Below are 12716 nucleotides of genomic sequence, written 5' to 3' on the forward strand. Positions count from 1 at the left end.
TGCAGGGAGATTCATTTCTTTGTGTCCGAAGAATAAATGAACAAATCACGAAGATATTAAATTATAAATAATTTTTGAAAGAATCGATGTTTGCATGGATGTGGATACAACAGAAAACTAGAATTAAAGTTTATTTTCCTAGAAAGTGCTCCCTAGATGAGTTTTTGAAACTGGTCACAGAGGTTTTAAGTGAACTCCGAAAGGAACTTGAGAAAGCGAATACCAAGGGATATACTGGTGAGACTGAGCAAGCTTTGTGTCTAAGCCAGGGTTTTTGAGGATGGCAGCTGGGGCTGTGCTTTGTTTCAGGGTTATACTTTGTATATGGTGTACCAGGCTAGAGGCTTAGTTCTTTCTTGGGGATAATTTTGTTTTTAATAAAAGTCTTAAGAACAATAAAATTACAAGAAAGGAGAGAGAAACCTTAGAATCTCAGTACTTTGATAAATCAACTGTCAACTGTTAACTTGGCTTCCTTTCTGAAGCTACCATACGTCTACATAGGACCTTGAGATCATCCCAGGAATATCATATAGGTAATCAGAACATTATTTGACCTTTAGTTTCGCATTGTGATAAAATTTCATTTTGAATTGAGGAAGCATGCTTTTATCTGGTCGATGGACCAAAAAAAGTCATCTTTTCTAATGAAAAGGTACACATTTTAGGAAATCCTAATTTCTAATTGATCTCTGACATTACATAGTTTTATTGCTTTGAACAAGTGATTTCTCTTTGGAATTTGGATTCTGTTTCTTAAGGAATGGATTGGACTAAATATAGTTACTTCATTTAATAGGTATTTTCTGAATGCTTAATTCATGGAAAACAAAGGTAAATATAAAAATCTGACCTCCTAAAGCTTGTATTTTGGGAAAGACAGCCTTTCTACCCTCACAAATATAATATAAATGCTAGTAACTTCAGTAGTTCCCTTCAACTGATATAAGTCCTGTCTCCATTTTTTTTCCTTGTTCTTTGCTTATCATCAGTATAGTTGTGGTACAGTAAGAAGGAGTTAAGGAAACACTCGTATTGTAGGCAAATAAATATATGCTGATCGAATGAATGGATACTTGCAGGTCTCTGTTATGTGTAGACCTCTCGATTTATTTGTATTCATTTGCTTCATAAATCTTATCAAACCAACAGATTTCTTCCTTAAATTCACCTCAGACACTTCTTATATGGGAGCTGTATCTTCAGGTTTCACTTTAAACCATTGCATGCATATGAGTGTGTATGCTACAAACCTTTAACTACACTTGTAATTAATGTTCATATTATATTGTTCTATTGAAATTTGCATCCCTATTTGTCTACAAATATGCATAATTTTGGTGTTATAATATCCTCTTCTGGCTGTACATAAGTTTATAGTGCTTATAATTCTAGAGTACTTAGTTAATATTATGAACTCTGGAAGTCAGCTCCTGTAGTTAGCAATTTTTTCAGAATATGATCTCATATCATTTTTCTAATGTAAGCATACTGTGTTTCTTAACTCATATTGAATGCATGCATGGTAATAAATCTAGTAGTAGGTTAAAAATAATTCACTTCACTTTCAGTATTTACTGGACCATTAGTCATATATCAGGTTTTAATGGGTTAAATACATGTAACACTCTATAAAGAGCTAGCCTTTCTTCATTTATATCAGGATGTCTGATGTCCCTAACTGAATGAACACATAATAAATGAAAATATATGTATATGTACATGTATACCTCTATATGTCTATATATGTATAATTAGAGCTCCTGTATCTTCTTTTGCCCAGTCAACTTTTTTTTTTCTTTTATTTTGAGATGGAGTTTTGCTCTTGTCGCTCAGACTGGAGTGCAATGCTGCCATCTCAGCTCACTACAACCTCTGCCTCCCAGGTTCAAGTGATTCTCCTGCCTCAGCCTCCAAGTAGCTGTAATTACAGACAGATGTGTGCCACCATGTCCGGCTAATTTTTGTATTTTTACTGGAGACAGGGTTTCACCATGTTGGCCAGACTGGTCTCAAACTCCTGACCTCAGGTTATCTACCTGCCTTGGCCTCCCAAAGTGCTGGGATTACAGGCGTGAGCCACCGTGCCCAGCCTTGCCCAGGCAACTCTTACTCTCTTTTATAGTTAAGCCCAGGCAACATGTCCTGCAATGCTTCTCAGAACTCTGCCTTCCAAATTAGCTGGCCACTCCACTTGTGTGGTTCCATAGTTCCCTAGGTACACTTCTGTCATGTCCTTCTCACCGGGAACTAGTATAGAGTAAATATTTTTCAGTACCTAGGACAATCTCTGACACACCTGTGGGTGTATAATAAGTAGCTGTTGAAATAATTAAGATTAAATAAATGAATGTCTTTACTTTGTATCCCCAACAACAAAGTCTGTGCCTGGAAATCAATAGGTACTTAATAAAAGCATAAATGAATGAACAACTGAAATGGAACAAAGAATGAACAAATGAATGAACAACTGAAATGGAAGGAAGGAAGGAAGGGAGGGAGGGAAGGAAGTCGGCCAATTACTATTAAGGGATTTTATTGGATGCTTTTTTAAATTGAACTCATTTTTGTCTTCACTTTTTTAAACCCTTATTTTGTCTTTATTCTGATTTTTTCCTAACCATATTTTTGTCAAGTAAATACACTTTTTAAATTGTTTTACATGTATTAGATGTTTATTGTAAATAAATATTTTTAAAATTTAAGGAAATAAAGTAACAATTACTGACAAATTTATCATGCAGAGATAACTATTTCAGAGGAAAACCTTCCAGACTTTGAAATATATATCACACTTTAGGAAAATAAACCATGCTATACAATACTGTTTTTCAGCTTGCCCTCTGCCCTCTAAAACTGGAATGAAGGCCTTTTACACCAATAAATACTGATCTGTCTGTATCATTAGTTTTAATCCATAGTAGATACCTAATTAGACTAATCTCTCATTGTTAGATTTTATATTGCTTTCATTTTTTGACTGTTATTGGAATGGTGAGATGCACGTCTTTGCTCATATATTTGTGCACATGTGGGCCATTTGCCACATATAAGGACCTTGGATGTGTCTGTAGGAAAGTGTCTTGGATTTCTGTAGGAAGTATCTTTGATACTTAATTGCTGAATCAAAGGGTAAGACTGTTAAATATTTTGACACACTGACAAATTAATAAAAGGTTGTGACAAAATATATTGTGATAAACAGTGATTTTCCATCTCAATAAACACTAATTAACTTACTTGTAAAGTGCTTGAAGAAGGCCTGGTGCATAGGACTCAATAAATTTTAAATCTTCATCATCATCATCATGAACATCCCCTTTGAGTTAATGTGTATTGTAAGTGTGTATGTAAGCTACTTACAATCATTTTTTATATCCAAGGAGGACTGAACAAGTGCTTAAATAGATTATGTCTTACTAAACTATTGGCATTTTGTAACTTTGTCATCCCCCAATATTTTCCTATTTAATGCAATAAACGTTAATAACCTCATCTTTCTCATATTAGCAGTATGTAAAATACATGATAATGAAGAAGCGTAATTTTAAATTTTAAAACTCTGTATTATACTGCCTGATACGCCAGTATTTTTCAGTATGAACTCTTTAGAATTGTAAAGATGAAAGTAAATGTGCAAGACTCATAATGCTGCATCGAAAGCACAAAGAAAAAAGGAAATTATAAGTGACGGAGGAAAGATTTGTATTTTAATTTATTAAGTAAAACTTGTTAGGAAAAATTTGTTTTAGGAGGTACGACACGTTATCTTTCTTCCCATATTCTGAAATGATGTGGCTTATTTACATCTTTGTTAGAGAGGTGCAACTCTTACAGCTAAGTGCTGTGGAAGGACCTAGGTTAGTTTTGGTCTCCAAACAAATTGTAGTGGTGGTATTGTTTTAAAAATGGAAATCTTGTGTAAAACACCAAGAGGTCAAACGGTTCAAAATAATGATGGAATTTCCTCAGCAGTTAAATTTTTGTGATTTTTTTTAAAACTAATACCTCATTTTGTTTGTGAATTTTCTCAAATACTTCCCCAGACCTCAGATTAGTTTATGCAGATTTATGACATATAAAAAACACTTCTGTTCTTACTGTGCTTTTGGAGCTTTAGAGAAACTTGAATTTTTGAAAAATGAATTTAATTTTTAAACTTGTAATTTACATACTTAGAACAACTCCCAATTTTTCTTGCTTACTGAAAGTCCATTGCTGGTAAGAAAAGAAGATAATTATGAAAACATGTAAAAAGAAAGTGCACGCTAATTTTAAAATGGTCATCATATTAAAGACTTTTTTTAATATAATTTTCGCCTTTTAGCCTCAAGTGATGAGCCAAAATTTTGAATTTTAAAATAGCCTCTGCTTTGGGGATGTAAAATAACATAAATATGAAAAGCTCATATTTTATACTTGACAGAGCTTGATGGATATGGATTTCATTATTGATTTATGGTATATAAAGATATCTTAGTTTGTAATCAAAGTGAATATAAACCACAACTTTTTCTGACTCTTTCCATTTCTAGCATTTTCTAACATCACATTTGCATATTTTTCCTGACCGCTTCTGAAATCCTGAGGTTAAAAGGATACAGAAAGATGTAATTAGATTTATCATTCCCTTAAATTCAACTTGTGTAGCTGCAGGTTTGTTTGTGACTTATTACAGAGTCTGTAACTTAAAAATCCTTCCCACAACCACAAGCTAAAATGGGAGAAAACAAACTACCTCACCTTTTCAACCAAGAGGGAGGAGCAAAAATCAGTGAACTTTTACAGTAGAACCTGCCAGCCTGTGACGATCCTACCAAAAAGAAACCTCAGTGAGTTACGGAATTTCTTTTTTGGTGAATTGAGTGCTGCTTTTGCTTTTCTCAGATTCCAAATGAGAGTATACATTTTTCTTTGTTTGATGTGCTGGGTAAAGTCTGGTAAGATATTAATAATTTGATTTATCTTTAAAAATTGCATATAAAATAGTGTGGTCTATATTCTGGGATAAAGAATGTTATGATATAATGGGATAAAAATATGCTATGATTATTGGTACTAATTATAACAAACATTACTATCAAGAAAACTTCTGTGTGTGTGTGTACATGTGTTTGTTTAATAAGTTGACATTTTGCATTTTATTTACTTGCCAGATAATTAGTAACTAGAAAACCATTTTTTTTAAAAAAAGATGTAACTAGAGAATAAATAGAAATACTCAAGAGAAAAAAAATTCAGTAATGGAGAAATTAATTCGGTATTTAAAATTATGCCTTAAATATCTTGTTTCAATTTTATTTGTTTAACTAGCTCTATTTTTGAAGAAAATTCTTACTTGGATAAATTATTGATTGCAAAACAAAATAACCATATACTACAACTTTTGCTCTCATTCGGTATGACAAAAAACAAAGCTGTTTTATGGTAATGAAGTAGAGCTTTATTCTGGTTTATTGGTGTATAGTAATAAAGTTTATCGATATTAAGACTATCATTTTCTACTCTATGATAAAGTAGAATTAGTTGTTCAACTTGGTAATTTGTTCTGCTTTATGGTAATAACAGTGACAAATTTAAAATTCAACATGAATAGTTTTCCATAGGGGTTTTATGAGAGCAGATTATTTCTTTTATGTTTTAAATTTATTTGAAATTTGTTAATGCATACTTGAATAACTTTAAGAATTAACTAGAAATTAATGTTATTTCTTATGTTTTTAATTGGCTATTTGAGATAACCATAAATTCTGGAAATGTTTGAATTTTATATTTAAATATAGAATCTAAATAATACTGATATGCAGTTTATAATTTATATTATTACTCTGAAGTTTCTTGATAGGGATTTTATGTTATTATAATGTATAATAGTGGCATCTTAGGTTGAAAGCCAGAGAAATTTGAAGTCTAGGCCCCTAATCTTATGTGTCATTTTTAATACAGTTGTAAACATTTGAATATCATAGTTTACATTAAAAACTTATTTGGCAGACTTTATGATATTATTGTTTTGATTAGTATTTAGTCAGTTGCCTACATTTTCAGTTGGGAAAATTCAAACATAATTGCTTTGTATGTTTCTGTCTGCTAATTCTTGTATAATGGTGATTAAAATACAATAGTAGAACTTTTAGATATTAACAGTAGTAAATAGAAAATAAGTGATTTAAAAAGTTTACTGATCCTCAAATTCATTTTTAACTCATGTAGACTCTATGCTTTCTCTCATTTTCCTTGAATCTCTACTTCATTAAAAAATTTTGTTGATTTTCAGTAGTTTATTTCATACAAGTGTGTTTTATTTATTACACATGCTCCTTTCTTCTCCACTAGAGATTCTGATTTTCATGTTTGTCAACATGAAAATCATTGATTACATCTGCCTTTAATAAAGAAATGACATTCCGAAAAGCAAATTAGTCAGGTGTTTTTAAAAATTGTAAGTAGAATAAAATGGGAGAGGAGAGATAGGTCAAAAAACTTTATACAAATATACAGTACATCCGTGTATCTACATATTCAAATTATATGCACATATGCATATTTATTCTTCGTACAGTTGCCAACTTATTATAACTATTTACATTGAAATTTTTGTTGTTGCTATTATTATATTGCAAGGGTCAGAAATTCTTTTTTTCTTTGGACAGGGTCTCATTCTGTCACCCAGGCTGGAATATAGTGTGAAGGTCCTGTCTCACTGCAGCCTTGACCTCCTAGTTTCAAGCAATCCTCTGACTTCAGCCTCCAGGATAGCCAGGGCTACAGGCACACACCACCACGCCTGGCTAATTTTGTAATTTTTGGAGAGACAGTGTTTCGCTATATTACCCAGGCTGGTCTCCAACTCTTGGGCTCAAGTGATCTGCCCGTCTCAGCCTCCCAAAGTGTTGGGATTATAGGCATGAGCCACTGAGCCGGCCAGGAAATATTTTTGTAAATGACCAGATAGTAAATATTTTAGGTTTTGTGGGCCATACAGTCTCTTTTGCATCTACTCAGCTTTGTCACCAAAGCAAGAAAGCAGCAGTAGATAATGCATAACCAAGTAAATGTGCATGTGTGCTAATACAACTTTATTTATGGACACTCACATTTGAATTTGTTGTAACTTTCATGTCACCAAATATTATAATTTTGATTTTCTCCCAGCCATTTAAACATGTGAAGCACATTCTTAGCTTGTCAACCAGACCTGACCACAGGACACAGTTTCCCACTCCTGTGTGCTTTGAAAGAGATGTTAAAAATAGATTAATTCAGGTTTCTCATTTCACAGTGGAGGAAAGTGAAATACAGAATAAAATGGAGTTATTTTTGTAAAGTCACACAACTTGGAGTATGTGGTAAAAATGCAAATTCTTATCCATAGGCCGGAGGTGAAGCCCAAGATTAGCAATTCTACTAAGCGCTCAGGTGATGTCCATGGGTACGCAGACCACCTTGGAGTTATAAGGGTAGAGGAAGTTATAGCACCTTAGAAGCCTGTGTGTAGGGCAGTAATCTTTCCAGAACCCATGGGATCCTGAGCTGACTGCCTCAACAAAATCATTATTTTTCTCTAAATTGTGTCAGTATTTTTCTGATATGATCCATGATTAATTTTTCTTGACTTACTAAAATCAGATGCCCTCAAGGAATTTTAATTTATTGTACCAAAATCTCTTTAAACAAGGATCATGTGAAAGAACATGAAATTTGGAACTAAAAGACCCAGTTTCATGTCCTGGTGGCATGTTATCTTGTGCCAAGTAATTTAACCTCTATGAACCTGTTTCCTCATTTCTAGATGCAGTTAATACCCGTAATACTATCTTACTCTATCGTGAAGCTCAAAGAAGGTAACATGAATGTTGATTTGGTCACATAGAAAGCAATATAAATTAGGTTAGAATAATCCACTGTGTTTTCTTCCGTGTTCATTTTCTCTTTAATTCTTTTAGATAATTTCCAGATATAAGACTCCTCCATGTGTGGTTCATGAACTACCATATGAGAATTCTCTGAGTTACCCACTTAAAGAGTGCCAATATGTCTACCAAATCAGAATTTCTGGAGATGGCCCCAGGAAATTACATTCTGAAAATTCTGATGTTCCCAGTCATTTTTTTTAACATCCGTTTTTAAAATCGTTCTGGAGAATTCCATAAAGACGTGTTAGACATCCTACTTTATTTTGCTTGTGTAGTCCGATTCATTTTCAACAGCTTGCCTAACATTTGCATAAATGAGTTGCTGACTGAATATCTTGTTTTTTTCATTAAAAATTAATCGACGTAGTTGTGGCCTATTATTTCTAGAGTACATAGTAATATTTTGATAGATATAATGCATAGGGATCATATCCAAGTAATTAGTGTATTGATGTCTCACACAGTTATTTCTTTGTGTTGGGAACACTCAGTATCCTCCTAGCTCTTTGAAACTATGTATAATTGTTAACTAGAGTCATTCTACGTGATGTAGAACACTAGAACTTATTTCTCCTATCTAACTATAATTTTGCATTCTTTCTAAATGTGTGTTTTTGATTGGTTCACAACTACATAGTTAATGATATATTTGCCTTTTATTTTGCTTTCTGCCACTAGCATTCAGGGATTTTAACGTTTTAACTACAGTGTTGTGTCTTAACTGGCTCTGTGGCCATAGAAGCCACTGTCTTTGTAGCAAAAAGTGGGTCAATTGTTTCGTACTTGGCATTCTGCTGGCCCAAAAGGGTCTTCAGTCTTATTACAGATGAATAAACAAAGAGCTAGTGAACTTCTGATAGGGTCTTATTTATGTTACTCAAATGTTTACATAATAACTTGTGCCAAAAATATAGTGCTCATGCTTTTCAGTTGTCACCCAGAAATGTCCTGTGGCTTCTAGTTGTGTGCCTGAGATCATTTAATCTCTTTTAACTTCACTTTCTTCATATATAAAATGAAGAAAAGAATAGGAAATATAAAACAACACTGGACTTGCCATGAAGTGATAGCTAAATATAAACTATTATCATATGGTTAATATTGTTGTTGTTCACAAATCCATGTTTTTCCAGAAATGAGGAAAGAGATGGAAGGAGGTTTTCATGTAGGATTTTTGGGATGAGAATGGGGGTTTAGATTATCAGAAAAAAAGGGTTAAATCTTTCTAAGATGTATAAGGATTGTAGCTTTTTATGACTAAGTTTTAAGGCTCTCTGTTCTTGAGTCAGCAAAACTAGTGGTTTTTTGTTCATTTTGATTACAAACTAAATTGTCTTTATACACCATAAAATCAATAATGAAAACACTGAAAATTGCAAGACAAACTTGTCTCAGCAGCTTGCCCAGCATGAAAAAGCATTTGAAATCAAACAATGTTGCAGTAACAGGAGACCATTTCTTTCAACTCCTTCCATTTAAACATGAGGAAACTGAGGCTCAGAGATGAGAGGTAAAATAACTTGCTCAGAGTCACAAGAGATGTTTGAGAGAGGCTAAAGGTACTTGAGTCAGCTGTTCACGTGCAGGGCACTATGCCTGCCTCTGGACTGTCTGTTTTAATCTCCTTGCTCTCAATTTCACAGGCATTGTAACTGTAATGGAAATATGTTTCAGAGAGAATGCTGGACAACCTACAATGATTATTTATAACTTCCCCATGTGTCTTTGGTATTTTTAACATTTTTGCTGCTTCTATAATTTGAAACCTAACAAGATTTTCAGTATTACTTCTCAGCTTACCTCTCTGTCGAGGTTACTGCTAGAGTCATTATCTTCCTACATCTTTGGAAATAAAGTACTATATTGTGTACCTGCTAGTGAATTTTGAATCACAATAGAGTTACTTAGTTTATTTCTCAGATCCTCAATTTGTTAATTTTTCAAACAGGTACAAAAATTAATACAAATCTTTCTGTTTTAGATAGATTCAGTTTTTTGCTGATACCATTCATTTTGGCAATTTTTATTTTTAATTAACTGAAGTCTATTAAATCTATTTTCTCTCATTAAAAAACTAAGAAATGAATATTTTAGATATAGAAAACTAAAAAATATTAAAATAGAGACAATAGAAATCACACAGAGCAATACAGATAGAGAACACAATTTAATCAGCATCACTGCAAACTACATTTGTGTTGGTTAATATCTTACCCAATAAATATGTATGTGTGTGTGTGGGGGTGTATGTGCACAAATATATGCATGTGTTTACAGTGTATTATATATATGATATATCATGGATGAAATGAGTATCATATAAATATGGGCTGTATATATAGAAATAGATATTCATATGGTTAGTGTATATGGTTTTCATTATCTTCTTATTGTATTTCTTTTTACATAATACATGTTTTCTGATGTTATCCTTAGTTTTCAGAAACATAATTTCTTAAATGCTGTATAGTCCCCATCTTAGAAATACATGATAATTTATTTTTCCAGTCTCTAATTTCCATGGATTTAATTGAATGCTAAATATTCTGTATTGAAATGTTGCGATAGACATTGATGTTAGTAGTCAATGAGTATAAAGGTAAAAATGATACGGTAATTTTATTTTAATTAAAATTTATTGATTTTTTTAAGGAGACTAAGCATATGTTAATATATTTATGAGCTCTCTGAACATTTTTAGAAAATGTTGGTTTATATCCCTCACCTGGTGTTCAACTATAGTATTCTTTTTCTTTTTTCTCATTTACAGTTTTGTATATATATGTTAGTTCCTTTCCTACCTTATAATGAAAACACTTCCATAGTTCGTTTTTTGTCTTTTGTCTAGTTTATAGTGTTTCTTTATGTACAGATGTTTTAAATGTATGTGCTATGAAACCTGTTGGCTTCATGATTTCTTCCTTTGTTTTTATGCTGAAAAATTATTCTTCAATCTGAGATCATATATATGTTAACTTATCCTTCTTCTAGTTTGTATAATTTTACTTTTACATGGACTACTTTAATATAACTAGAATCAAATAATTATCCTAACATTTTTATTTAAAAATCCATCACCTTTGACTGCTTTTAATTGCCATAATTATTTTAGCTAAAATGGTGTATTTCTGGGTGTCCCAATTCTATTTCATTAAACTGTCTATCAATTTTTGGTTCTGTTTCACAGGCCTCTTTTTAATGGGTTTATTATGTAAACATAATTTTAATCATGGTCCTATTATCTTCAAAATATCATTTATTTTTCTTATACACTTTCTGCCTCTCCTTATAGTATTGAGATGTTATTTTAGAATTGCACTGCACATATACATTAATTTGAGCAGAATTTACTTCATGATATTAATGCTTATATTCAATCATGATGTATTTCAGTACTGTATTTTTAAAAATTTATTTTTTCATTTTTTCCTTTTTTTCTTTTCCTCTTCTTTCTGTTTTCTTTTCCTTCTTTTCTCTCTCTCCTCCCCAATCTTTTCACATCTTTTTTTAAAAAAAACTAGTTAATTTGCAAATCATAGGAACCTAGTTTAAACCAGTTTAAACCCACTCACCCTTCAAAAAATAGGAATTTATTATATCGTATAACTGAAAAATTTTGAATTAAATACCACTAAATGTATTTATACCACTGCACGTATTAAGCCTAGCATCCATTAGCTATTCTTCCTGGTGCTGTCGCTCCCCCAACCCCCAGGAACGGGGCCCAGTGTGTGTTGTTCTCCCCTGTGTGTCCATGTGATCTCAGTGTTTAGCTCCCACTTAAAAGTGAGAACATGTGGCATTTGGTTTTCTGTTTCTGTCTTAATTTGCTAAGGATAATGGCCTTTAGCTCCATTCATGTCCCTGCGAAGGCTATGATCTCATTCATTTTTAAGGCTGCATAGTATTCCATGGTATATGTGTACCACATTTTCTTTATCCAGTCTATCACTGATGGGCATTTAGGTTGATTCAATGTCTTTGCAACTGTGAATAGTGCTGCAGTGAACATGTGTTTTTTTTTAATAGAATGATCTTTGGGTATATACCCAGTAATCAGTTTGCTAAGCTGAATAGTTGTTCTGTTTTTTAGCTCTTTGAGGAATTGCCACACTGTCTTCCACAATGGTTGAACTAATTTATGCTCCCACTGACAGCGTATAAGTATTCCTTTTTCCCCTTGTCAGTGTCTGTTATTTTTTTGACTTTTTAACAGCCATTCTGAATGGTGTGAGATGATATGTCATTCGGTTTTGATTGACATTTATCTACTCATCAGCGCTGTTGAGTTTTTTTTTTTCATGTAATTGTTAGCCATATGTATGTCTCCTTTTGAAAAGTGCTCATGTCATTTGCCCACTTTTTAATGGAGTTGTTAGTTTTTATTATTGTAAATTTGTTTAAGTTCCTTATAGATTCTGGATATTAGACCTTTGTCAGATACATAGTTTGCAGAAATTTTCTCCCATTCTGTAGGTTGTTTAGTCTGTTGATAGTTACTTTTGCTGTGCAGAAGCTCTTTAGTTTAATTAGATCCCACTTGTTAATTTTTGTTTTAGTTGCAGTTGCCTTTGGTGTATTTGTCATGAAATCTGAGTGGCATTGCCTAAGTTGTCTTTCAGGGTTTTTGTAGTGTTAGGTTTTACATTTTATGTTTTTAATCCCTCTTCAGTTAATTTTTGTATATGATGTAAGGAAGGAGTCCAGTTTCAATCTTCTTTATAAGGCTAATCAGTTATCCCAGCACCACTTATTCAATAGGGAATCCTTTCCCATCGTTTTTGGCAGGTTTGTTGAAGA

At 32.5% G+C, this 12716-nt stretch overlaps 1 protein-coding gene across 1 annotated transcript in view; it reads left to right on the plus strand.

The window, feature by feature from the left end:
- Window positions 1-4856: 4856 nt before the first annotated feature.
- The window catches only part of LIPI (lipase, member I), a 121893-nt gene continuing 114033 nt past the window's right edge, over window positions 4857-12716 (plus strand). The window contains exon 1 of the mRNA XM_011953438.1: window positions 4857-4940. Coding sequence (XP_011808828.1) covers window positions 4895-4940 — 46 coding nt within the window. The 5' untranslated portion in view covers window positions 4857-4894. The remainder of the gene's footprint in view (window positions 4941-12716) is intronic.

Source organism: Colobus angolensis, unplaced genomic scaffold (genome assembly GCF_000951035.1).
Source record: "Colobus angolensis palliatus isolate OR3802 unplaced genomic scaffold, Cang.pa_1.0 Scaffold360, whole genome shotgun sequence".
Lineage (NCBI taxonomy): Eukaryota > Metazoa > Chordata > Mammalia > Primates > Cercopithecidae > Colobus > Colobus angolensis.